This window comes from Vulpes lagopus, chromosome 2, assembly GCF_018345385.1.
Source record: "Vulpes lagopus strain Blue_001 chromosome 2, ASM1834538v1, whole genome shotgun sequence".
NCBI classification, from domain to species: domain Eukaryota; kingdom Metazoa; phylum Chordata; class Mammalia; order Carnivora; family Canidae; genus Vulpes; species Vulpes lagopus.
Window position 1 is genome coordinate 156143612 of NC_054825.1, and position 25725 is coordinate 156169336.

At 42.6% G+C, this 25725-nt stretch overlaps 1 protein-coding gene across 1 annotated transcript in view; it reads left to right on the forward strand.

The window, feature by feature from the left end:
- Window positions 1-25725, forward strand: part of LOC121484920 (isoleucine--tRNA ligase, cytoplasmic) — a 62793-nt gene that overhangs the window by 7241 nt on the left and 29827 nt on the right. Inside the window, exons 5-16 of the mRNA XM_041744737.1 lie at window positions 3409-3526; window positions 7822-7969; window positions 10591-10678; window positions 10920-10980; window positions 14917-15012; window positions 18814-18936; window positions 19409-19500; window positions 20172-20270; window positions 21765-21891; window positions 23006-23079; window positions 23433-23627; window positions 25065-25151. Of these exons, the coding sequence (XP_041600671.1) occupies window positions 3409-3526; window positions 7822-7969; window positions 10591-10678; window positions 10920-10980; window positions 14917-15012; window positions 18814-18936; window positions 19409-19500; window positions 20172-20270; window positions 21765-21891; window positions 23006-23079; window positions 23433-23627; window positions 25065-25151 (1308 nt within the window). The remainder of the gene's footprint in view (window positions 1-3408; window positions 3527-7821; window positions 7970-10590; window positions 10679-10919; window positions 10981-14916; window positions 15013-18813; window positions 18937-19408; window positions 19501-20171; window positions 20271-21764; window positions 21892-23005; window positions 23080-23432; window positions 23628-25064; window positions 25152-25725) is intronic.

Below are 25725 nucleotides of genomic sequence, written 5' to 3' on the forward strand. Positions count from 1 at the left end.
AACTGGTAGTGATAAAGGCCTATTTAACAAACAAGAAAACTCTCAATCTAACTTTACACATACAAGAACTGTAAAGTAGAACAGAACGCCAAACATTAGTAGGAAGAAAGAAAGAATAAAGATAAGTGCAGAAGGTACACCTGGGTGGCTCAGTGGTTGAGCGTCTGCCTTCAGCTTGGGGCTTGGTCCCGGGGTCCCGGGGTCCTGGGATCAGGTCCCGCATCAGGCTCCCTGCATGGAGCCTGCTTCTCCCTCTGCCTGTGCCTCTGCCACTCTCTCTCTCTCTCTGTCTCTCATAAATAACTAAATAAAATCTTTAAAAAAAAGAAAAGTGCAGAAGTAAATGAAATAAAAACTAAAAAGAGTAGAAAAGATCATTGAAACTAAGAGCTGGCTCTTTTAAAATAGAAATATTGTTAAACCTTTAGAGCCACCAAGAAAAAAATCCCAATCCCCAAATTTCTATGGAACCACAAAGACTCCAAATAGCAAAAGCCATCTTGAGAAAGAAGAACAAAGCTAAAGGTGTCCTGCTTTTTTATTTCAAACTATTTTACAAAGCTATAGTAATCAAAACAGTACACTATTGGTATAAAATCAGACATATAAATGGAACAGAATAGAAAACCCAGAAATGAACCCATGCTTACATGGTTAATTAATCTATGACAAAAGAGCCAAGAATGTACAATGGAGAATGGACAATTGCTTTAATAAATGGAGCTGGGAAAGCTGGACAGCCACATGCAAAAGAATGAATCTAGACTAGTGTCTTTTTTTTTTTAATTTATTATTATTATTTATTTATGATAGTCACAGAGAGAGAGAGAGGCAGAGACACAGGCAGAGGGAGAAGCAGGCTCCATGCACCGGGAGCCCGATGTGGGACTCGATCCCGGGTCTCCAGGATCGCGCCCTGGGCCAAAGGCAGGCGCCGAACCGCTGCACCACCCAGGGATCCCTAGACTAGTGTCTTATACATAAAATTAACTCAGATGGATTAAAGATTTGAATATAAGACCTGAAACCATAGAAGAAACCTTAGGCAGTAAACTATGCGTCCATCCTAGCAATCATTATTTTGGATATGACTCCAAAAGATTGGCAGTCAAAGCAAAAACCAAATGAAATTACATCAAACAAAAGAGCTTCTATACAGCAAAAGAAGCCATCAATAAAAAGAAATGACAACGCCTTGAATGGGAGAAAATAAATTTGTAATTTGTATCTGGTAAAGGATTAATATCCAAAGTATGTAAAGAACTTCTAAAACTCAGTAGCAAAAGAAAATTTGAGTAAATGGGCTGAGGACCTGAAGATATATTTTTCCAGAGAAGACATGCAAATGCCAACTAACCTGAAAAAATACTTAGCATCACTAATCATGAGGAAAATATAAATCCAAAAAATATATATATATATAAATCAAAACCACAATGAAATATTACCTTATATTTGGCAGAATGGCTTCTATCAAAAAAGACAAATGATTGGTATAGATACTACGGAAAATAGTATGGAGGGTCCTCAAAAAAATTAGAAACATCGTAGTCAGTAATCGTACTTCTGGGTATTTTTCCAAAAAAAGAAAGAAAACACAAATTCAAAAAGGTATATGTGCTATTATGTTCATCACAGTGTTCTGTACAGTAGCCAGGAAATGATGTCTGTCTAAGAGTGCGTTGATGGATAAACAGATAAAAAAGAAGTGGGGTGAGGGGGTGCCTGCGTGGCTCAGGCGGTGAAGTGTCAAACTCTTGATTATGGCTCAGGTCATGATCTCAGAGTCAGTGAGCTCGAGCCCTGAGTCGGACTCCGTGCTCATGGTAGAGTCTGCTTGAAACTCCCTCTCTCTTCCCCTCTCTGACACTCTGCTTGCAAGGGTGTTCGTTTTCTGTCTCTCTCTCTCTTTCAAATAAAAGAAAATATTTTTTAAAAGATATGGGAGAGGAGGTCATGGTGGCTCAGTCAATTAAGGGTCTGACTTTTGATTTTGGCTTAGGTCATGACCTCAGGGTTGTGAGATCAAGCCCCACATCAGGCTTCGCACTGAGTACAGCCTGTTTAAGATTCTCTTTCAACCCCCCATCCTTTCCCTCTAAAAAGAAAAAGATGTGTGTATGTAAACTATATAAAATATCCTCAAGCCATAATAAAGAGTAATTCTTGCTATTTGTGACAACATAGGTGGACCGTGAGGGTATTACACTAAGGGACCTAAGTCAGAAAGACAAATACCATATGATTTCACTTACATGTGGAATCTAAAAAAACAAAACTCATAGACATAGCAGAATGGTGTTTACCAGAGGGAAGAGGGATTGGCGGTGGGCAGTGGATAGAAGGGGTTGAGAAGTACAGACTTTCAGATACAAAATAAACCATGGAGATGTAGCATACAGCATGGTGACTATAGTCAGTAATATGGTAGTGCTTCATGAGTCTTGAAGTTCTCATTATAAAACAAAGTTGCTGTGACCTTGGTGGTAGACAGTAACTAAACTTACTATGGTGATGACTTTGCAGTGTGTTCTAATATCAAATCCTCACATTGTATGCCTGAATCTAATATGATGCTACATGTTAATTGTGCCTCAATGAAAAAAATTATAAACTTGGGAAACTTTATATAAAACATTTTTAATCTTTATTTAAAGCCAAACAATACTATGAAAAAATATGCACATTTTCGCATAAAAATGTATTTTAGCAAATGAGAACGTTTTAATTCATTTATTATACCAAGCACATAGGAATTGGATTATAAAAATTATGCATAAAGGCAGAAGTAAGGGTTCCCACCAATGCTTCCTGACATCCAACTGGGACTGGTGGGTATTCCCCACAGGAAACCCCAGGATAACTGTTACCATTGCCATATCAGCACCTTGGTACATTTAGCATAAAGCAACATGGTTAATGTTTAATAAAAGTTTTTGACTAACTATAGAAGAAATATCCTAATCCCAATTGGTTTATGCTTTTTAAATTGCCTTATAAAACTACCTATTATAGTAAAATTTAAGCAATACACCAGAAAACTATTAAGAAAAGCAAAAACTCTGAAATCCCAACCATAGTTAACATATTGGTAAAAATCTTTTTCCACATCTCTAAAAAATGTAATAAGTATATGGTTATGTACAGTTTTACCCATTGAGTACCTCAATGTACAATATGGTGTCGATTGCTTTTCTCACACAACTCAAGTCATGAACATCTTTCCATGTACAGTTATTACCACTTTTAATGTACACAATATTTGATACGATTCTGTCCTAATTTACCAGCTGGTAGCCAGTTGAGAGACATGGTTAGCTGATAGAATGTCTGTAGACAAACTGGTATAAATGAGTTTGGAGAGATGGGATTTTGGTTGTATCGTAAAACGGTGTCTTTCATTGCTAGGTGGGTCTTCAAACAGCTCTATGACAAAGGCCTTGTATATAGAGGCGTGAAAGTCATGCCTTTCTCCACCGCGTGCAACACTCCACTGTCCAACTTCGAGTCTCACCAGAACTACAAGGTGCGTGTGATGTCATTGGGTGTTAACTTATGCACAGGGAAGTCGAAGGGTTGTAATCCCAGGAACTAGTCCCAGTGAGAAATGTTAGCCTGGGGAATCTGTCAGGTTGACGATTCTTATGGAGTGCTGCTAATGTACTGATCACTGAGCTGAAGCTGTATGCAGAGTGAAAGTGAGGGATTCTTTCCCCTGTGGAATTGGGAGTGTTGTGTCCTCATGTGACAGGCCCTGCTTGCTTCCACTGTATCTTTGTGCCTCTGCCCTGTTTCCCTCCAGTCACTGCTTTTGAAAGAGTTCTTGGCTTGGATGAGAATGACTTGTCTGAGACTTCGTGTTATTGTTCATTTGTGGAATTTGGAAGCAAATCTGATTTGTCCTTGGTTGATGGTATTAGGATCTTTTTTCGGATGAAGGGAGTCACCACATCACTGCTCTGATAGAGTTTAGATGGATCTTATCACCAAAGCACACTCACTGCTTTATCTTCTCTCCACAGGCATAACGGCAATAAGTTGAGTTTGAACCATGGGCGTATATTCAGGAGGTCATTCCTCAGACTTGAGCTGGTCCTCATTGTTTGTAAAGGACACTCATTTGTCTGAAATTTGTTTTTTTGTACATTGTTTAAAACACAAGAAATGTTTATTTTTTAACATTACCATTATAAAAAAAAAAGTTCTCAGTCATCCTTGATATGTAATATTCTAAAGGTTTAATTAATTCCTAGATGTCATCAGTGTTTATATTTCATTGTCTCTCAAATACCTTTTTCCTTCAGTTCTTTGATGTTGTTTTCTTTTTTAAAAAGATTTTATTTATTTATTCATGAGAGACACACACAAAGAGAGAGAGAGAGAGGCAGAGACACAGGCAGAGAGAGAAGCAGGCTCCATGCAGGGAGCCCGATGTGGGATTTGATCCTGGGTCTCCTGGACCAGGCCACGAGCCAAAGGCAGCACTAAACCGCTGAGTCACCCAGGCTGCCCTGATGTCGTTTTCATTGGGATCTAAGGAAGGTCCATGCATGGCAGCAAATGTCTTCCTGTTTTCATCTATGATCTCCACTTCCTCTCTTTCCCCCTTTTTCTTTCCATGCAAATCATTGTTTAGGAAACAGGTTTTATCTTCTAGAGTTTCCCACAGTGAATTTTGCTAATTATGTCTCTGTAGTCCTCAGTGTTTTGTAGATTTGTACTTCATCCTGTGTTTGTTGGTGTCCTTCATTCAGCATGTGCATCTTTAAGAGAGGTCAGTGTTGACAATGGCATTTGTTGTGTCTGGCTTTTCTCTCTCAGCATGATGTTTGTGACAGCCATCCGTGTTGTGTGTAGCTATGGATCTTTTATTCTAGCTTCCGTGCAAGTGAGTAGTCCACAATTTACAGATTTATAGCACCTTTCTCTTCCCCACGTCCTTCCTCACAACCTGAGAGGAACCACTGTGAATTCGATATTTCTTTCCATTCTCATTTTTATACGTTTACTGTCTGCCTACATATTCACAAACAGTACGTAGCATTCTTAGGCCTATCTTTAATCTCATCCATAGTACTCACTCTGTACCTTGCCTTTCATAGGAAATAGTATGTTTTAAAGATTCTTTGTCTGATACATGTAGCTTTAAGTTAATTTTTATCTGCTATGTAGTGTTTTGTAGAACAAGTAGATTGCAATGTCTCCTTTTTTTCTTTAAGACCCTTATTTATTTATTCATGAGAGACACAGAGAGACAGGCAGAGACACAGGCAGAGGGAGAAGCAGGCTCCATGCAGGGAGACCGATGTGGGACTCGATCCAGGACTCCAGGATCACACCCTGAGCTGAAGGCAAGATGCTCAACTGCTGAGCCACCCAGGCGTCCCCATTGTCTTCCTTCTTTTGATAGACCGTGTGAGTTGTTTTGAAGGGTATAGCCCTTTTTCTTACTGGGGGCAGACAGTGTTGCTAAGAACATTTTAGCTTAACCCTTGTGTACTTATGCTGAAGTGTTCTTTGGCTTCTAGATTTCTACGTTAGATCCCCATACTAGCTTGTGAGCTTCTAGAGCTCTCAGGGGGCAGACTCTTCTGTAAGTAAACAAGTACATTCTCTTGGGATGAGCAAGATGTGCAGAGGTAAACTGACTTACAGGATAGAGTACTTCTAGCTGTTCCACAAGGTAAACCAATTGTGTTTAAAAAAAATTTTTTTATGTTGTGTAAATTTTTAGACATTGTACTATATATAAATGACTTGTACCTTACATTCTTTTTTGTGTCTGGCTTCTCTTGTTCAAGATTATATTTGTGAAAAGTCATCTGTGTTGTGTGTACTTGTAAATCATCATTTTAATTACTGCCTAGCCCTTAATTTACCCACAGTACCATTGATGGGCATTTAGGTAATTTCCAGTTTGGGAATCTTATCAGTAGTGCTACTGTGAACATTATAGAAGTTGTCTTTGGGGAGCATCATGCACATTTCTTCTGTGGGTTACATGCCCAGGAGTGGAATTACTGGGTCATAGTGTGTACTTAACATTGAGCTCTAGTATTGGGGTGGGCAAACTGTGAAGTGCCAGATAGTACTTCAGGCCTTGTGGGCGGATGATCTCTGTTGCAAGTATTCAACTCTTGTCAAAACCATTCCTAGCTCCTGGGGTGTGAGAACACAGGTGACCATCTGGGTTGGCCCAGGCGCCATGGTTTGCCTTCTCCCACTCTCAAAGGTACCAGCGCACTTCTCCAAGCTGGGTGTCCTGATCTGTGCTCCTGCCAGACAGATCTGGTTACTCTGTAATCTTGCCCCACTGAGGGTTTTCTGCCTCCTGTCTCTAGCCATTCTACATTCTGTGTTGGTTGCAGCAAAGGTTTATTTTTGTTTTTTACTTCTGACATAATTTTAGACTTATAGGAATGTTTACCTTTCATGATAGTCACCCTCTTCCACCTTGTCTGTGTTCTCCGCTCTCCAGGGCATGGTGGGAGCCCAGGGCCCTGGGAGAGCAGGCTGAGGATATGATGTCCCTTTTCCTGTAAAGATTTAAGTATATATTTCTTAAAATCCATATTCTTAAATAATTGAAATTAGAGAATCAACATTGATAAAATATTACCATCTAATCTGTAGGTTGTACCATCTAATCTGTAGACCATTAATCTATTAATGGTCCTAGTAATGTCATTTTCAGCAAAAGAGAATCATAGGGTATGTGTTTTGCTTGGATGCTCCATCTGCAGCCTTAGAACAGTGCCATGGTGTCTGATTCATGACACTGGCCCTCGAGGCATGCAGGCCGGCACTTCCTTCAGGTTTGTCTGACAGTTCACATGTGAATGAGGTGAAGCTTATAGAGCTCATATTTCTCAGGGTACTTTATTTAGAATGCAGTTAGTTTGTTGGAATCAGGAGATAAGCTTATTTTTTTTAATTAATTTTTATTGGTGTTCAATTTACCAACATACAGAAAAACACCCAGTGCTCATCCCGTCAAGTGTCCACCTCAGTGCCCGTCACCCATTCCCCTCCAACACCTGCCCTCCTCCCCTTCCACCACCCCTAGTTCGTTTCCCCGAGTTAGGAGTCTTTATGTTCTGTCTCCCTTCCTGATATTTCCCAACATTTCTTTTTATTAAATATTTTTAAATCCTTGATATTTTCATGTTACCATAGAGGTGGAACCAATTTTTTTACTTAATGAACTGAATTAATATTGGCATATTGCAACTTAAGTACATGGTGTTTTAAAATGGCTCATCTTTATAGTTTGGAATAAAGAATAACTCTGTCTTCTAAAACAATTATTTTTGACCTAACCTATTATGGATTTATTATAAAAATAGGTCATTATAATAGTGAAACTTGTAATCCGTATTCCTCTTAATATACTTAAAGTGTTTTACTTGTGATGACTAAGGTAAGGTAAGGTCATTGTTAAAACATTTTTTAAAAATATTTAAAAAAATAGGGATCCTTGGGTGGCTCAGCAGTTTAGTGCCTGCCTTTGGCCCAGGGCGTGATCCTGCAGTCCCAGGATCAAGTCCTGCGTTAGGCTTCTTGCATGGAGCCTGCTTCTCCCTCTGCCTGTGTCTCTGCCTGTGTCTCTCTGTGTCTCTCATGAATAAAGAAATAAATTAAAAAACAATAATAAAAAATATATAAAAATATAAAAAAAGCATTTGGAATTTATATTTTTTTTTTATAAATATGGCAACTGGTTTTTATTCTGGAAATCTATTTATTCTTTAGGATCAGTTCTCTTTTCTTCGGTATCTTACTGTTACGGATTTTGTAAAAAGGTATCTTATTTTATTTCAGGATGTTCAAGACCCTTCAGTGTTTATAACTTTCCCTTTGGAGGAAGACGAAAATGTGTCTTTGGTGGCCTGGACAACCACTCCTTGGACTCTGCCTAGTAACCTGGCCCTGTGTGTTAATCCAGAAATGCAGTATGTGAAGATTAAAGGTAAGTGTGGGCCTGATTGTTTATGATGGATATGGAGGAGATCATTTTAACTTATTTTGGGATAGAATCAAAGCTTACATTTCTTTTGGAGTAAAAAATAGAAGTTTTTGATAAAGTGTTAGACTTAAACAGAAGAATAACCTTTAAAATAACCTGAAAAAGAAATGCACATAAAAATTAATATAGTAGATATAAATAAATGGTCCTTGTAATTTCCAGATTTTAATACTTTTACACATCATGCCCCTATTAGCAGATGAGGATCTGGAGATTGATAGAGGTGGTGTCTCATCATTGCTAGGAATCTCTGATGTGTATTTTTTCATTACCACCAACCAGTTAACGTCATTCAGACACTAGCTACCTGGAGATAGCGTCAGATCACACTGGTTAAGGGTTCGGGCCTACATGGCATCCCCCCACAGCCTCACTGCAGATGCCATTTGCAAGTTCTGTGCTTCTAATATTACCATGATCTCTCCTTGATTTGGATTAATTTGCTAGACAGGCTCATAACTCAGGGAAACAGAGGCACCTGGGTGGCTCAGTGGTTGAGTGCCTGCCTTTGGCTCAAGTCGTGATCCTGGGGTCCTTGGATTGAGTCCTGCATCAGGCTCCCCATAGGGAACCTGCTTCTCCCCCTGGCTGTGTCTCTGCCTCTCTCTCTGTCTCTCATGAATAAATAAATAAAATGTTTACAAACATTAAAAAAATCTCGGGAAACATTATAGTGGTTTATTGTGAAAGGATATAAAGGATACACAGGAATCATCCAGTGAGGTACATGGGGTGAGGTTTAGAAGGGTCCTGAGCACAGGAGCTTCTTCCCACCATGGAGCTGGAGTGGGTTGCCCTCACTAAGTGATGTTACTTCATGACTTAATTACGTTAAATCTCTGGCTGTTGGTGATTAAACTCCACCCTTAGGTGAACTAGGGGCTTTTCTAAAGTCCCCTCATCTGTATGACAAAGGACACCTTAATGGCAGTTATCACTTAGGAAATAACAAGGGTTTTAGGAGCCATGCCAGGAAGGAAGCCTAAGACTGAAATACATAGTTCTATAAATCTGGTACCAGAACTGGAGAGAGTTCACCAAACTCCTGATGAAGCTCTTTCCATAGAGATTTATATGAAAAAAGACCATCGTTACCTTCAGGTTTAGATAGTTGATGAAAGGAGGAAAAGCCAGGGAAAAGAAGGGAAAATTGTAGCCAGAAAGACACAACCGTACAAGATAGATGACATGATTTACAACAGCTTATGAGGCAGGTGGAGGATATGGGGAACCCGGGAGGTGCAGGCCTGGAAACCATGTGTTTTTATTACTTAGCAGTGGCCTGGGAGCTGATAGAACCAGCAGCTAGCTTCTCGTGCTCTCAGCCGTGGGCACAAAGCCTCTCCAGGCAGGGGGAGATCCCGGTGTCTCCCTGGGGATATGGCCCTTCTCTAGTGAGCCTATAGCCTGGGGGGCCATCAGGCGGACAGTTCAGTACTGTCCTTCCTCTGCCTACATGCGACTCGCCTACTTGCTGGACCATGTGTCCTAAGTTTTATACAGAAAATGTTGACACTGCTGACAGACACTGGTGTTGCTGGTGCTAGTGGGTGACAGTGTTGTTCATAGTAACTTTTCAGTGAATTGCAAAGGCCTTCACAGTGATCTATAGATACTGATGTTTCTTATAGTGAACTGAGCATATGTCACAGACTTTAACAAATCCTTGGTTATATCAGAGGCGCCTGGCTGGCTCAGTTGGAAGAGCGTGCAATTATTGATCTCGGGGTCATGAGTTCAAGCCCCAAGTTGGGTGTAGACATTACTTAAATAAAAACCTGGGAAAAAAAATCCTTGGGTGTATCACACTTTACAGGTAGGACTTTAAAATAGTCTGTGTTTGTAAGGTGAGTCATCATTTGCTATTAAATTGTAAATGTGTCTACATTTATTCTAGCTTTTCTGTTCCCAGGATAGCATCCTCTAGAAATACTCTAGTAAGGGTACAAATATACGTGCAATGGTATTCACAGTAGTAACAATCTGAAAATAACTTCAGTGTCTAGTATTAGGTGATATGTTAAAAATGATGTGTACTTCCTTAGAATGGAGTACCAGGTGGCTATTTAGAAAAATGAGGAAGGGCAATCTGTACTAACATATGGAAAGATGTTCACAATATAGTATGTGTAGACAAAATGAAAACTGTACTGAGTTGTATCCCATAATTTTTTTTTAAAGTAGCCATTCACCTAAGATGTCTGGTAGTGTACACTTAGAAAAATATCTGGAGGGGCGACATTCAGATGGTAGTGTCCTGCGGGGAAGAGAGATTAGCTAAGACTTTTACTCAAGGAGTTTTTTGTTTATTAATGTTACAAATTTTAAGCCTTCACATATATTACCCTTGGTTGGAGAAAATAAGTTTCCATAAAATGGAGAGAAGTTCAGTTAAGTGCATATGCTGTTTTTGGCATCTTTGCATCTGGCAAGCAGTGTGCACTGGTGCCCTGAGCACACGGGTGCAGCAACACAGGACCCCATGAGGAGGAGCGTACTGGTGCGTGTCTAGACCCAGCCAGTCTGAATGTCACTGAAGTCCACTTCTTCCCTTGCTCTTGTAGATGTCACCAGAGGAAAGTTATTCATCTTGATGGAAGCCAGATTACTAGCCCTCTATAAGGTGGAGGCAGACTACGAGATCCTTGAAAGGTGAATATACAGATTGATTTGTGTGCATGTGTGTGTTAACTTTGAAAGGTGAGACTTTATTCCCTGTAAGCTCTGTTGTTCAAGTTCAGTTGATGTTACTGAGTGGGTTCAGCTCATGCATTTCAGCATTAACAACAAAGAAACAAATAAACCAGGAGCCAGTTGTAACCTGATGTGTCTGCAGTTTCATTTCTTTGAGGATTTTAGTCTAATTATGAGTTTACCTTTCTCCTTTTTCTAGATTTCCCGGTAGCTATCTCAAAGGCAAGAAGTACAGGCCGCTGTTTGACTACTTTGTGCAGGTAAGCTTAGGACCGTGCTGTGCAGGTGCTGCCTACCTGGGTCAGGGTCACTGACGACTGCAGTGGGGGTCACTGCGTTGCTGTCTGGACGCAGAGTCTGAGTAGTAACAAAGTTTAAACTGTGCTTGTGTTGCTCTCTTGTTTTAATAATCCTATCAGAATGTTTTTAATACTTTTCTCAAATTATAAAAGGAAACACTTAAGTTTGTATATTTTTACTGTTTATAGTCTACATATCATCCAAATTTATTGGGATTTTTGGTTTGTTTTATAAGTTTAAGGTAGTGCTAAAAATAAAACCTGTGTGTAACAATAAACAGTTCATTTTAAGGAGACTGATGAGGTGGGTTTTTAGATCTAGGCATGAAGGCAAAGCTCATACATGTGGTAACTTAGTTTTCTTAAGACTCACAAAGCTGTTTTGGACAGTTTTCATTTTCTGATAACAGAGAATCCATGGCTGCAGTTGCAAGCCCCACCACCACCACCAAAAGATTAGGGTCATCAGGAATTTCCCATTGATCCCTGTCTATTCAAGGATGGAGTTTGGTTATTGCAGTGACCTCTGCCATTTGGACTCTGTCCACAACACTGCTCACATCTGTCTCTTCATTTTTGTTCACTTTGAGTGTTTTCCCATGTTTCTCATCTCCCAGTTGCAGTTGGCCCTTGAACAACATGGGGGGATCAGAGGCACCAGCCTCACCTACAGTGACTTCTGACTCCCCCACACATAGCTACAAACACCCTACTCTTGACTGGAAGCCTTGCCAATAACACAAGCGGTTAACACATTTTATATTTTATGTGTGTTATATGCTATACTGTTAAAGTAAGTAAGACAAAAAGTATTGTTAAAAAAATCATGAAGAGGAAACACGAAGTAATATTTTCAGTGGTATACATATATTTGTTGAAAAAACTTCTTGGTGTTTTAAGCAGTTCTGAACACTCTGTTTTCCCAACCATTAAGTATGTATAAAAGTTTTTCTCCACAAAAAGACACAAAAGTCCAAAGCCCAAACACATCTTTCTTAAAAACCATGTCCATTTTTTATTCTGTCCTAGAATAGAGAAAGCCAGCTTTTCTATAGTATGAGGTTAGCAGAACAATGATACATAAGCCAGAAAAAGTTAGCATTTGTGCACAAATATCAATTAACTTACAAGTACAGACATAGCACTTCCTAGAACAATTGCTCAGTCGAATATGGTGTACGGTAGAACTGCAGCATGATGTGGAGAAGTAGGAATGTTTACAGAATCATATTTGGGGATGTGTGATGCAGTTCACTACTTAAATAGGCAAAAGGAGAAAGGTAGCATCTCAGCAAGTACTAAAAAGTCTGTTAATAAAACTCAGCTCCCGTGTTTAAGTCTCTTGGGAAACTAGGAATAAAAGCTTCTTCACGAGAAAAGAAAAAATAATCCCCATGTTGGTGCGCCCGGCGAGAACGGGTGACTGTTGGGAAGGCAGTGTCTCACATCCTGGTGGCCTTGGCTCAGCAGCTGTGGCCACGTATGGGGTGGAGCACCCGCTAGGGAGGAGTCTGTGCCAGGCGGCCCCAATGCAGCCCCAGAGTCCAGGTCCCAGAGAACTCGGGAGCAGGGGTGCCAGGGATGTGGGTCTCCCTGCACAAGGCTCTGCCTGCCCTGAGGGCCCGTTCTGTAGCCTAGCCTCTTGCAGGTGCTGGACCCACCGCCCTGTCACTACAGGACCTTCAATGCTGCCTGGCCTCAGGGCCCCGGGGCTGCTGACAGCCTCGGCAGGCTCCCCAAGTACTCCAGGCAGCACATGTGACCTCTGCACTCGTTGCCTTCATTCTGGTTCCCTGAAGCCTGGGCTGGGCAGTTATAAACAAATGCCTTGTGGCTTTTGCCATCCACTCTTAGAGAGAGCAATATGTTTAAGTAGATCCGCATCCCACGTTGTTCGAGGGTCATCTGTGGGTTTCTGCTCCCTGAGAGCCTGCCGCCACTTGCCACCCCCTGCTCTTAAGTGTTCTCCTTGTAGCCGACCTGCTTCTGAACCACATCCTCTGATGTTGCTGCAAACGTACCCTTTGCTTCTGTCAAACTGGCCCTTCCTTTTTCTTCCCTCCCTGCCTTTGATTTCATTAAGTTTTCCTCTTGTTTAAAAAGATCCCTCACCTTTGTTACATCAGATGTGCTCAAGTACAACCCATTCTCAAGGCTGAACGCACAGACCATCTGAAAAAGCATCTTTTGTAATGCCTCTGGTTTCTCCTGAAAAATATCATTATTATGTTCTTCTGTTGCATATCTTAACATATTTTGTTTTAGGTTGGATTTGTTTTGTCTTAAACTCTCTCACTAAATCTGTGGCTCTTGATCTTTCTGACCACAGACCCTGTTGAGAACCCAGAGAGCTCTGTGCTCTCAGCACATGCACCACCCGGACACTCCAGGCAGGAACTTGGGGCTTAGAGGTGTGTCTGGAATGTGCACCTGCCACATACTCCATTCAGTAGCTTCCTGAATTTCTGGGGCCTTCAGCATTTTAGGCAGGTGCTAGAAAATCTTTGTCGTAGGCAAAGTGGTGTGGTGTAAAACTAAGATACGTGTGTTCTGAACTATCAGGTGGGAGCTGTGAGAGCAGGTGCTGTGAATGCTGACTGCCCGGCCTTGGCAGGGCAGTGTCTGGAGCTGGACAGAGAGGCAGGACGCCATGGGGGTTCATCTATGTCCACTAGAAACACATACTACTTGTTCCTCAGACTCCAAGGGCACACATGCTCCCACTCCATGTTTGAATGCTTGAAGACATACCTTTCAGGCAACAATATTTCCAGGTGATGTAGGTTACAACAGTGAGACATTCGTGGCTACTTTTCCAAGTTTGGTTTTAGACAACTGCTAAAGAATTAAAGAGCTGTAACATAGATGAAGATGACATTGTATTAGAGCCAGGAGACCTACACTCAAGCCCAGTGTTTGTCACTGTTGTGTGATTTGAACAAACCATTTCATCTTTGTTCTGAGTTTGATTCAATATTTTTGGATCATTGGAATATTGTGTGCCTTTTTCACGAGATCACCGGATTAGATGTGATTAGGTGTGAACATCATTTCTGAAAGTACTTTTTACAAAGGCAGAAAGACAAGAAAGTGAAGGATGGATTTGGCTGAACCCATGTGTGGAAAGAGAAAGGAAGAGGTAAAGGTAGAAGTAGGTCTACAGCATTTTATGTAGAAATAGTGCTTCCTCCGTACCACAGCACATGGAGCGCCTTTAGCTAGAACTTGTCACTCTAGTGCCCATGGTTTGCCTTATAGTGGGGCTGACAGGAAGGTGACTAAGGGCACCCTGGAGGTGTGCATGAGAAGCTGCACACCGGGTGTAGGGGAGGTTGGGAGAAGTCAGGAAAAGCCCCGTTTTGCCTTTTTTTGTTGTTTTGTTTTGTTTTACTTTTTAAGGTTTTATTTATTCATGAGAGACACAGGCAGAGAGAGAAACAGGCTCCATGCAGAGAGCCCGATTGTGGAACTCAGTCCCGGAACTCCAGGATCATGCCCTGAGCCAAAGGCAGTTGCTCAACTGCTAAGCTACCCAGGCATCCCAAAAGCCCCATTTTGTGACTAAGAAGTTAGAACATTTTCTCTGCAAGTCTTCAGATAATTATCATAGAAAAGACTTAGCATATTTCTTCCCAAACCAAATTATTCTGTCTTGTTTCTGAAAATAATTTTGCCTGTTAAAAATTTTGTCAGGGACACCTGGCTTGTTCAGTGGTTAGAGCCAGGTGGTTCTTGACCTTGGGGTCAAGAATTCGAGCCCCACATTGGGTGCAGAGATTTACTTAAATAAAATTAAAAAAAAAAATGTTTTTTAGATTCTTACCAAACACTGTTATGAAATTAATATAAGATGTGCTGGTGTTTCATTGATTTTGCCTGCTCTTGTGTCTATTCCAGCTCAAGGAGAATGGTGCTTTCACGGTGCTTGCTGACAGCTACGTGCGGGAGGAGGAGGGCACCGGAGTGGTACACCAGGCTCCTTACTTTGGGGCTGTGAGTAGAAGTTTTGCAGGCATGACTGTGGGAAGGGAGGGTCATGGCCTGAGTCGTGTGTGTGTGTGTGTGTGTGTGTGTCTCATGCTCCTTATTATGGGCACACTGTGGGGTCCAGCTCTGCAGGCCCACTGCCCCCAATATCAAACCTCTGTGTGCTGTGTGTTTTCACCTGAGCTAAGCTCTCAGAATAGTGAGTCCAATCCCGGGTGTCTCCCTGAAAGGCACTCTGTGTCTTCCTTCTATCACCACTTCCTCAGCTGCACTCTGCACTCTTCAGCGTGTGGTTCTGTAAGCTCTGGAAAGGGCGTCAAGTCACGCTGTCACCACAACGTCAGTGTGTGGAGAGTTGCACACCTGCACCGTGTTCACAAGTAAATACTGTGCTGACAGGGCAGAGCTTGACCCCTCAGAGCTGGGTGGTGTGGTTAAGTTTAAATTTCACCCAGAGTAATTTTTCTAAAAATGCAATCCTTTGGATGTAATTTGTATATGACTAAAACACCCACCAGGGACCGACTAACTCCATCATTTTGCTTTCATATGTAACTTCTGCAGAGATTTTTAATATGAATATCTTTAAATATACACAGAAGTAAAGAGATACTGGAATAAATCTTAGGTTCACATCTTCCAGCTGCACTAATTATCAGCATTTGGGAATTCTGATTCTTCTGTCTTCCTTCTCCTCTTCCCCCACACCTTCTCCATCTTGGTCTGAGGGTTTTGAAATAAATTCTCAACATCACAGTCTTCATCTGCAGGTGCTTCTGTACACATCTATGCCTGGTTAGGACTTTTATTTTTAATACTGGCACCTTGCCATTGTTGTACCCAATAAAGTGAACTCTTCCTTGGTATCGCCTAATACCTGTCCAGTGTTCAAGTGATGGAAGCATTCTTGATAATACTGTACTAGCCAGATGTTAGTCGTTCATAACTACACTGGTAGTAAATAATAAAAAGAAAACTTCCTGGTTTTGATTGTGATTTAGGTTTTCCTATTAAAATGAATTTGTCATATACTGGATATGTTTTTCTTTTTTTGTTTGTTTGTTTGTTTTGTTTGTTTTTTTAGGCTCCACATGTGAGTGAAATCATGATATTTGTGTTAGATTTATTTCATTTAACATAACCCTCTGGTTCCATCCGTGTTGTCAGGCATGGTGAGGTCTCATTCCTTTTGATGGCTGAGTAATATTCCATTGTACATATACACTACATCTTCTTTATCCATTCATCTGTTGGACATGTGGGCTGCTTCCGTATCGTGGCTATTGTAAATCATGCTGCAGTAAACATGGGGGTGCAATATACATTTTTAATTAGTATTTTCATTTTCTTCGGGTGAATAGGACTGGATTTGCTAGACTGCATGATATTTCTGTTTTTAATTTTTTGAGGAATCTCCATGGTGATTTCTTGAGTGATCGCATCAATTTACATTCCCACCAACAGTGCACAACGGTTTCTTTTTCTCTTCATCCTCCCTAGCACTTATCATTTCTTATCATCTTAATTCTAGCCATCCTGAGAGGTGTAAGGTGATATCTCATTATGATTCAGATTTGCATTTCCCTAATGAGTGATGTTGAGCACATTTTCACATGTCTGTTGGCATCTGAATGTCTTCTTTGGAAAAATGTTTCTTCAGGTCGCCATTTTTTAATAGGATTATTTGCTTTTTTGGAATTGAGTTATATAAGTTCTTTATATATTTTAGATACTAACCCTTAATCAGATATGTTATTGCAAATATCTCTTCCCATTGAGTAGGCTGCCTTTTATTTTGTTTATGGTTTCCTTGCTTTTGAATCCCTTGACCGGGGAGACATAGCTGTATAAATGTTGCCATGGCTGTTGTTCAAGAGATTACGGTCTTTTTCTTTTAGGAGTTTTATGGTTTCAGGTCTCACCTTTAGGTCTTAAATACATTTTGACTTTACTTTTGTGCATAGTGTAAGAAAGTGGTCCGGTTTCACTCTCTTCTGCATGTGGCTGTCGTATTTTCCCAATACCATTTATTAAAGAGACTGGCTTTTCCCTTTCGTATATTTCTTCCTGCTTTGTCGTAGATTAATTGACCATATAAGCACAGCTTTGTTTCTGGGCTCTCTATTCTGTTGCCTGGATCTGAGTCTATTTTTGTGCCTGTACCATGCTGTTTTGATTAGTACGACTTTGTAGAATACCTTGAAATCTGGGGTTGTGACACCTCCAGCTTTGTTCTTTCTCAAGATTTCCTTGGCTATTTGATATCTTTTGTGGTTCAAGCAAATTTTAATATTATTTGTTCTAGTTCTATGAAAAACACTGTTGATGTTTTGATAGGGATTGCATTAACTCTGTAGATTGCTTTAGGTAGTATGGACATTTTAACTATTTCGTTCTTTCAGTCTATGAGTATGGAATGTCTTTCCATTTCTTTGATTTCTTTGTGTTATCTTTAATTTCTTTTATCAATAACATATAGTTTTCAGAGTACAGGTCTTTCACCTCCTTGGTTGTTTATTTGTAGGTATTTTGTTACCTTTGGTACAATTATAAATGGGATTGCTTTCCTAATTTCTCTACTACATTATTAGTGTATAGAAATATCAGATTTTCGAGTTAAAGGTTCTTTTGATAGGTGGAATTGGCTTGCTATTAACATGAGTGGTAAAGTCATGTTGTGAGTGCTAGCAAGAGTGCTGATCGGGAGTCGAAAAATAGTAATGAGAAATTAAGGCTGTCGTTAGGTTGACTTAGATAGAATAGGTATATTAATTCTGCATCCTGCAACTTTACTGATTTCATTCTAATAGTTTTTTTGGTGGAGTCTTTTTTTTTTTTAATGATTTTATTTATTCATAGAGACACACACACAGAGAGAGAGAGAGAGAGAGAGAGAGGCACAGGCACAGGCAGAGGGAGAAGCAAGCTCCATGCAGGGAGCCTGATGTGGGACTCGATCCAGGGTCCCCAGGATCAAACCCCAGGCTGCAGGCAGTGCTAAACCGCTGCGCCACCGGGGCTGCCCTGGTGGAGTCTTTAGAGTTTTCTGTAGTCATCATGTCATCTGCCAAGTGGCAGTTTAACTTCTTTCTTACCAATATGGATATCTCATTTTTTGTTGTTGTTTGGCTTCTGTGGCTAGGACTTCAGTGCTGTGATGAATAGAAGTGGTGGAAGTGGATGGACATCCTTGTCTTGTTTCTGATCTTAGGAAGAGCTGTCAGTTTTTCACCATTTTAGTATAATGTTAGTTGTATGTGGATTTTTCATATATGGCCTCAGTTATGTTGAGGTATGTCCCCTCTCAACCCACTTTGTTTTTTTTCACAGGTGGGTGTTGAATTTTGTGGAATGCTTTTTCTGTATCTATTGAGGGGATCATACGGTTTTTACCTTTCATTTTGTTAATGAGGTATATATCATGTTGATTGATTGGATACTGAACCATTCTTGCATCCCCAGATTGAATCCCACTTGATTGTGGTGAATGATTCTTTTACTATAGTGTTGAGTGGAGTTTGTGAATATTGAGCATTTTTGTGTCTGTGTTCACCACGGATACATGTGTGTCATCTTACTCCTCCCTTAGTGGATGCCCTGCTGTATATAGGGCTCTGTGAGGTAATGGCTAGGGAGATGATGTAATCCCTGTCCAACTGTAAGGCTCCAGGATTGTCCAAATGATCCTGAATTAACTTCAGCTAAGAGGATAATTAAAGTTGATTACAGTTCTGTGTCAGAATACTGAAGCATTTTCTTGTAAATCTATCACCACCCACACTCCTATCTCATTCCCTTTCTCCCCAGGACGACTATCGGGTCTGTATGGACTTCAACATCATTCAGAAAGACTCTCCCCCTGTTTGCCCTGTGGATGCCTCAGGCTGTTTCACAGCAGAAGTGACAGATTTCATGGGACAGTATGTGAAGGTCTGTGTCTCTGTCATCACGTGTCTTTCTTTAATCAGCTTTTTATTAAGTAGATTCCAGTATCTGTATTTTTTTTCCTAAGAAGTGGTTTTTCTTTTGTTTGTTTTGCCTTGGCACATATAACCAGAAAAGATAGGTATTATCCTGAAGGGTGTAGTGTCTTCAGAGGAGCATGCTGTAGTTTCACAGGCAGGAATCTGTGAAACCAGGCACTGAAGCAGCTTCTGTGGCTTCAGGGCCATCGCTGCTGGAAGACCTCACTACCTCACATGGTATGGAAGTGCTTATTCAACACCAAAACTTAGAGTGTACCTAAAATGTAGACTGAGTATTTTATAATCCATGTGTGATTTCTACCTTTTATTTATGGTAGAGACATCAGAATATCAGATTGCAATGATACACTTAATTATCTTGTGTTACTAAGTTTCGCAGGAAATTTTAATGGCTAGATTTTTTTTTTTTTTAACAGGATGCTGACAAAAACATAATCAGGACCCTGAAGGAAAGAGGCCGGCTTCTCATTGCCAGCACCCTCACTCACAGCTACCCGTTCTGCTGGAGGTGAGACAAAGTGAAGACCCCCAGCTCGAGCTTGCAGCCTGTGGGGGACGCATAGTGCATGTGCCCCTTCTGTCCGTCTGTGGTTCCCCTCCCATTTGTACCCTGTAGGGCTAGTGTTGGCAGCCTGCCCTCTTGAGTCCATGAATGTACGCTTACTGTTTTCCTCAACACTTGTCTGAGAAGTGTCAACATGTACAAATGTTTTATGTTGGGGCCACATTTCTTTAGGATGAGACATATCTCTAAAATTTTGTGCTGGAACCTGGCAAGAGAGAGAACATGACACAGGTTAGATTCCAAGACCTTGCCATGCCGATAGGCATGGAAGTGGAATGCTCGGTGGTATCAAGCTTCTTCCCACATTGCCTCATTGCTGATGCTGACGTCATTTCTTAGACACCTGTCATACGCCAGCAGAACTATACTTTCTTTCTTGTTCTTTTATGGTTTTTACCTTGGTGTTATGGAGGAAGATGACCAGTGCCAAGGACATAGGCATTAATATTAGCAAAAAAAAAAAAAAAAAAAGGAAAGGAAAAAGAGTATCAGCAGAAGGCCAAAGAGGTGGTGGTCGTGGTGGTGGCATCAGTAAGAAACTAAAAGTTGGTGTTGCCGTGGGTGCCCGTGTGCCTCCGTCTGACCAGCCGTGCCCTGCACTTCTGCTCCTCCAGGTCAGATACTCCCCTGATTTACAAGGCTGTGCCTAGCTGGTTCGTGCGCGTGGAACACATGGTGGACCAACTCCTGCAGAACAACGACCTGTGTTACTGGTGAGCAGCAAGATGTGTGTCTTCAGTGTCCTGTCCCCTGCTTAGGGGGCACTGGCTTACACTTGCAAGCTCATAATAACTATAATAGCCATCTTCCATTGTGTGCTCTAAAGCTATTTTTTGTTCTGTGTTATCGGGACCACAAAATAATTTAAATATTACATGAGAGAAGTAGCATCCTTCCTATGATAAGGCCTGCGGAGGGAGGATTTCTGTTTTCTGTTAGCTTTAAATAACAGTCATTTTCAGGATAAATGTTCATTTTTTATTATACCTACAGAAGCCATTTGTACTTACTGCTTTTGATGTGTGCTGAGTCGTAGACCATGCTGATGGGCATTGCGGGCACAGGAGCCTCTCTCAGCTAGGATGTGACCCGCAGGGAGGGGTTACTCCAGCCTGCAGGGCTGAAGGAAGGAAGGCTGAAGCTGCATATCACAGAAGACAGTTTCAATCACTGCTTCCTACTTCCACAAGAACCCAGCCTGACTTAAACACTGTATTTGTTTTCGAAGAATAGGGAGAATCTGGGGGCAATAAAAGGAAAGGATTATGAACTATAGCTTTCTTTCTTTTTGTCTGTTTTGAGAAAGAGCAAGCATGAGGAGGGGAGGACAGGGAGATAATCTTAAGCAGACTGCACAGACTGAGCACCCAGCCCGACACGGGGCTCCCTCTCACAACCCTGAGATCACAACTTGTACTGAAATCAGGAGTCGGAAACTTAACCAACTGAGCCACCCAGGTGCCCCATGAGCTGTAGGTTTTCTATACTTTCTAGCAGATTGATCCTGATTGCTCAAGAAAACAGTTTTTCATTTTTTATTCCTTGGAAGTTCTTCAGTTGCCCTACTGTGTGAAGTGCAGGAGGTAGACTATTAGGCTGTGGCCTTGTGAGGGTGCAGACCCATAAACTGACCTTTATAATTCGGGGCACCGCTGGGGTGCCCGACCTCAGCTGCTGCTTGGAAGGATTTCCTGCAGAGCTGAACCTCACAGATTAAGCTATGACTAGTCCCAGGCATTTGAAACCTTGGGGGAGGGGCATGGAGGGAAGGGGGCTACAGGGTGAAGGCTACCACGTGGACCACCCAGGAACCTGACGAGGCAGCCACCAACCAGCCACTCATAGCCCAGCCTGTCATGTAGGGACAGAAGCCCTACTCATGAGCGTCCATGAAAGCAGTGTTGTGTGGATGCCCTGAAAGACGAGTCTGCATGAGACAGGCTGGCTGGATCGCAGTGACTGGCCAAGGGCTGCGGCCATCCCCTCACCAGGGAGCAGTACAGGGGAGCATGTGTGCTGTGGGGTTCTTGTTCCAGAGCAGGTGAATTCAGATAGAGGCAGCGCTGTGAGCTTTCTGTGCTGTCTCCGCAGGAGTGAGCACAGCATCCAGGGCAGCGTCAGCCCACAGAGTACACAGAGAGTCATGTGGATCTCCACAGGTTTACTTACTAACGTCTCGGGGTGGCCGTCTGACCTGTTTATTGCAGGGTCCCAGAGTTCGTGCGAGAAAAGCGATTTGGAAATTGGCTGAAAGATGCACGTGACTGGGCAGTTTCCAGAAACAGATACTGGGGCACGCCCATCCCCCTGTGGGTCAGCGATGACTTCGAGGAGGTGAGATAGGGGCCATGTGTTCTCGTGTTGATTTTGGCTGAAACACTTTGTTAGTGCATGTGGATTAGTTCTTTCTTTGTTCCTTTCTTATTTCATCTGTTTCTCTTTATTCCTTCCTAGAATTGTATAAATAAGAATTTGTTTGGGGGTTTAATTTTACTTTATTTTCATTAAATATAACTTTTGTAAATCTCCCTCTGAAAGAATGCAGTTTGTATTTTTCTCAGGGAAATCCACAAGTTGAATTGTTTTTCTTCTGTTGCTCACCCCGTTTTCTCTCCTTGTGAGGAACTGATGATCAGACCTGCACTGAGTCATATCATGTGAAACCCTCCTTGTAGCAGATAAAAAACATTACCAAAGCATTGCCAACCTTGAATTTGTAAAATCAAGTGGCTGTGTGTATAAATACGTGTATGGGTCTAGATGTACGCCATGCAGCCTCTGTCCAGCACGGACACACTTAGGGCACAGGGACATGGAGGGTGGCCAGGAATCTGCGGAGTCAGACCTTTCAGGACCGAAGAGGAAGGGCTGAGGATGTTATGTTCCTGAGCTGATAGGCGCCCTGGGCAAGAACCCACCGCAGCTCCTACTCAGGCTGCCAGCATGTCAACCCTGTCAGGCCCCAGCGGCACAGAGGGCAGCCTTCTTGCCTGAGTGTAACCCTGAGTGATGTCTTGTGATCTCACTGGTTTGATCCAGTCCATGCATAGTCATTTAGTTCTAGCTTTGATTTGGAAAGATTCCAGATTAAAGAGCCAAATTCATGTGCCAGGAAGACGCTGAGATGTCTCAGAATCACAGTCTAGGCATCTCACTTTCCCTGGTTACACTGGGCAGAGATTTGAGCCTAGTAAGCTCTCGGCAGGTATGCGTCTGGAGATGTCATGAGGTCCTCTCTGAGTAGGGACTCCTAAGACAGTGGCAGGTGTGGAATAGTGGAGCCCACTCACCCCTTCGGTGACCTGCAGTCTCAGGTGAGTGTGAGCCACATTGGTGACACCTGTCCTGAAGGTCAGAGGTTTCCGAGCTGAGCATGAGTGTTGCATAGACAAAAGCTGTGTGGTCTTTGGCTCTGAGGTTCCCTTGCCCTTCAACTTTGCCCTGACAGGTAGTCTGCATCGGGTCGGTGGCAGAACTGGAAGAACTGACAGGAGCAAAGGTCTCCGATCTCCACAGAGAGAGGTCAGTTTGTGAGCGCTGGGGTCACACCCGTCCTGCCCTTCAGAGAGCACCGACATGGTCTCTGGAGCAGGTGGCGGTGCTGTGTGCAGAAGTCGACCGCTCATCCCCTTAATTGCCTGTTGATGGTTCCTGCACTGCTGGGGAGGTGGGCTCTGTGCTAGAGTCAGCTGTGGGGCAACATGGGTCTGAACCCCAGGGGAGCCCTCCCAGTACCTCTGAAGACCTGTGGGGCTGCCAGCACGCCCGTTTGCTGATGTGTATGTCATCTTGTCGGGCTGTGTTTCTTCTTGGCTATTAAACTGTAAGATTTTCTGTGGTTAAAATTCATAGAAGTGTCTTTGCTTCGTTCTCAGTATTGACCACCTGACCATCCCTTCTCACTGCGGGAAAGGAGTGTTGCGGCGCATCTCCGAAGTGTTTGACTGTTGGTTCGAGAGTGGCAGCATGCCCTATGCTCAAGTTCATTATCCTTTTGAAAACAAAAGGGAGTTTGATGATGCGTTCCCTGCAGACTTCATCGCTGAAGGCATTGACCAGACGAGAGGATGGTACGTTCCTTGTTCCTTTAGTCATTCTACTGATTCGATTTCACCCTGAGCACATGGCGTTTATCAGCTGGGTGCTGCAGAGATTGTGTCAAACAAGACAGGCTCTGCTCCTGCCCTCTGCCCCTCACCGCCCCATGCACTGTTCAAGATTTTTTGGGGTTGGGATCTCTCACTACAGTGAAGCTGTGGTTTCAGAGTTTGCATTATTTTATTGAGATTTTGGAATAGATTTCATATCCTCAAAGATTAAGTGATACAGACCAGTATGCGTTCTCGACCTGTTTAAGTCATTTGCAAATATTTAATGAGTACTTAATGTCCAGTGGTTTGGATGCTGACGTAAGGGTTCACTGGAAATGTACTCCGATGTTAAAGATAACTTTATAAAATTACCATTCCAAAAAATCCAGGCTGGGGAAGAAGGACACACTACAGTGGGGAGCGTTTTGGCATTGGTTTGTCTGGTGCCTGGTGAAAGTGATGCCCTCATTTTCTGAGGTGGAAGGTGAGGTACTTTCTCCTTGTGGATGAGAAGCTCAGCTGGGCCAGGTTCTAACTACACTGTCATTAGTGATGTTGCAGAAGTGTCTGAGGAATGTTGTTGTCGTTGTCTCCTTACACCCTGCTGTGGACATCCCAAATTGAATTCCAGCCTTAATGTTCCAGAAGGTGTTATTTTCAGTGTCCACCCCATTTTTCTTTTAGGAACAGGTCCAAAACCCTTCTTAGGGGAGGCCAGATGCCTTGCCCCTAAGCTGTCTGAGGACTGGTGATGGCTGCCAGCCGTTCACCGTCCTCACATGGTCGCTGTGTGCTCGCTGCCTGCCTCCCCTTCCGTTACGCTTGGGCTGCCTGTCCCACCTATCCGGTCCGTCCACGTCCTGGGGTGGCTGCAGGGCTGTGGTAGATTCAAGGGAACAGGCTAGTTAGCAAGGCAACAGCAGAGACATCATCCGTGCTCCTGCAGACTCAGGCCTTCTGATGTCCAACGTGAGAATGTCTTCTGCATGTTTTGTCATCAGACTGTCCCATGTGACCTTGTGCTGAGGTCACATGTGTCTCTGCATTTCCAGCCCAGTGTAGCTGGAGGTCCTGACCGGCCGCCCAGTCCTGTCCCTGCTCTGCCTTGTGGCCGCCAGCCAGTGCTGGCGAGGAGACAGTACTGTCCTCAGCTGCTGGGGCCAGTATCTCACTCCAGGCCTTCATTTGCTTTAAATCACATTTTATTTTTTTCTAACCTGACTGTTTTGTGGTTGGTCCTGTGTGATTTTTCAGCACACCTGGGTGATTCTGATGTGTTACCAGATTAAGAACCTTTGCTATAAAGGATAATTAAGTGTAACCAATCTGAAGTAGAAATTCAGTCCATTAAATAAACCTAGGAATGCTTAAGTTCCCTTTCTCTTGTCGCTGATATGTTTCTTTGGATTTTTCCAGGTTTTACACCTTGCTGGTGCTGGCCACTGCTCTCTTTGGACAGCCGCCTTTCAGGAACGTGATTGTGAACGGGCTGGTCCTGGCAAGGCAGGTGCACATTGTCGTGTAGAGGCTGGTCCTGGTCCCAGCCCAGCCCCCTCTGCTCTGGTAGCCACTCTCTGTGTGCACGGGCACTTGGGCTCACCCCAACTCTGCCATCACTATGTCTCTGTACTCCCTCTCCAGCACACCCCATGCCACTCACTTCTCATCCCCAGGGGAGGGGCAGTTGGACAGCTAGGCTAACGGGGGCAGGGCAGGCATGCGTCCTATGGTAGTGCTGGTGATAAAGTTACAGTGGTCGTTGAGAATTGGACCAAGTACATGGGTGCCTGTAACCCTGGCTTCCAGAGCTCTCCAGGATCATGGGGAGTCTTTTTTTTTCTTCTATCGCCTATAGTCATAATGGTAAAAATGGAAATTAATAAGAAAAGACATTGCTGTGAGTACCATGCCTTGTGTCCTGTCCGAGGGGTGATGGCCCCGACACCGTGTAGGCCCTGTAGCAGATGTGCGTCTTTTCTCATCAAAGCCCCACAACTGTTGAGGTGGATTCTTTTCTTGCTCAAGTTTGACATCTGAGGAATTTGAGGGACAGAAAAATTAAGCAGCTTCATCAAAG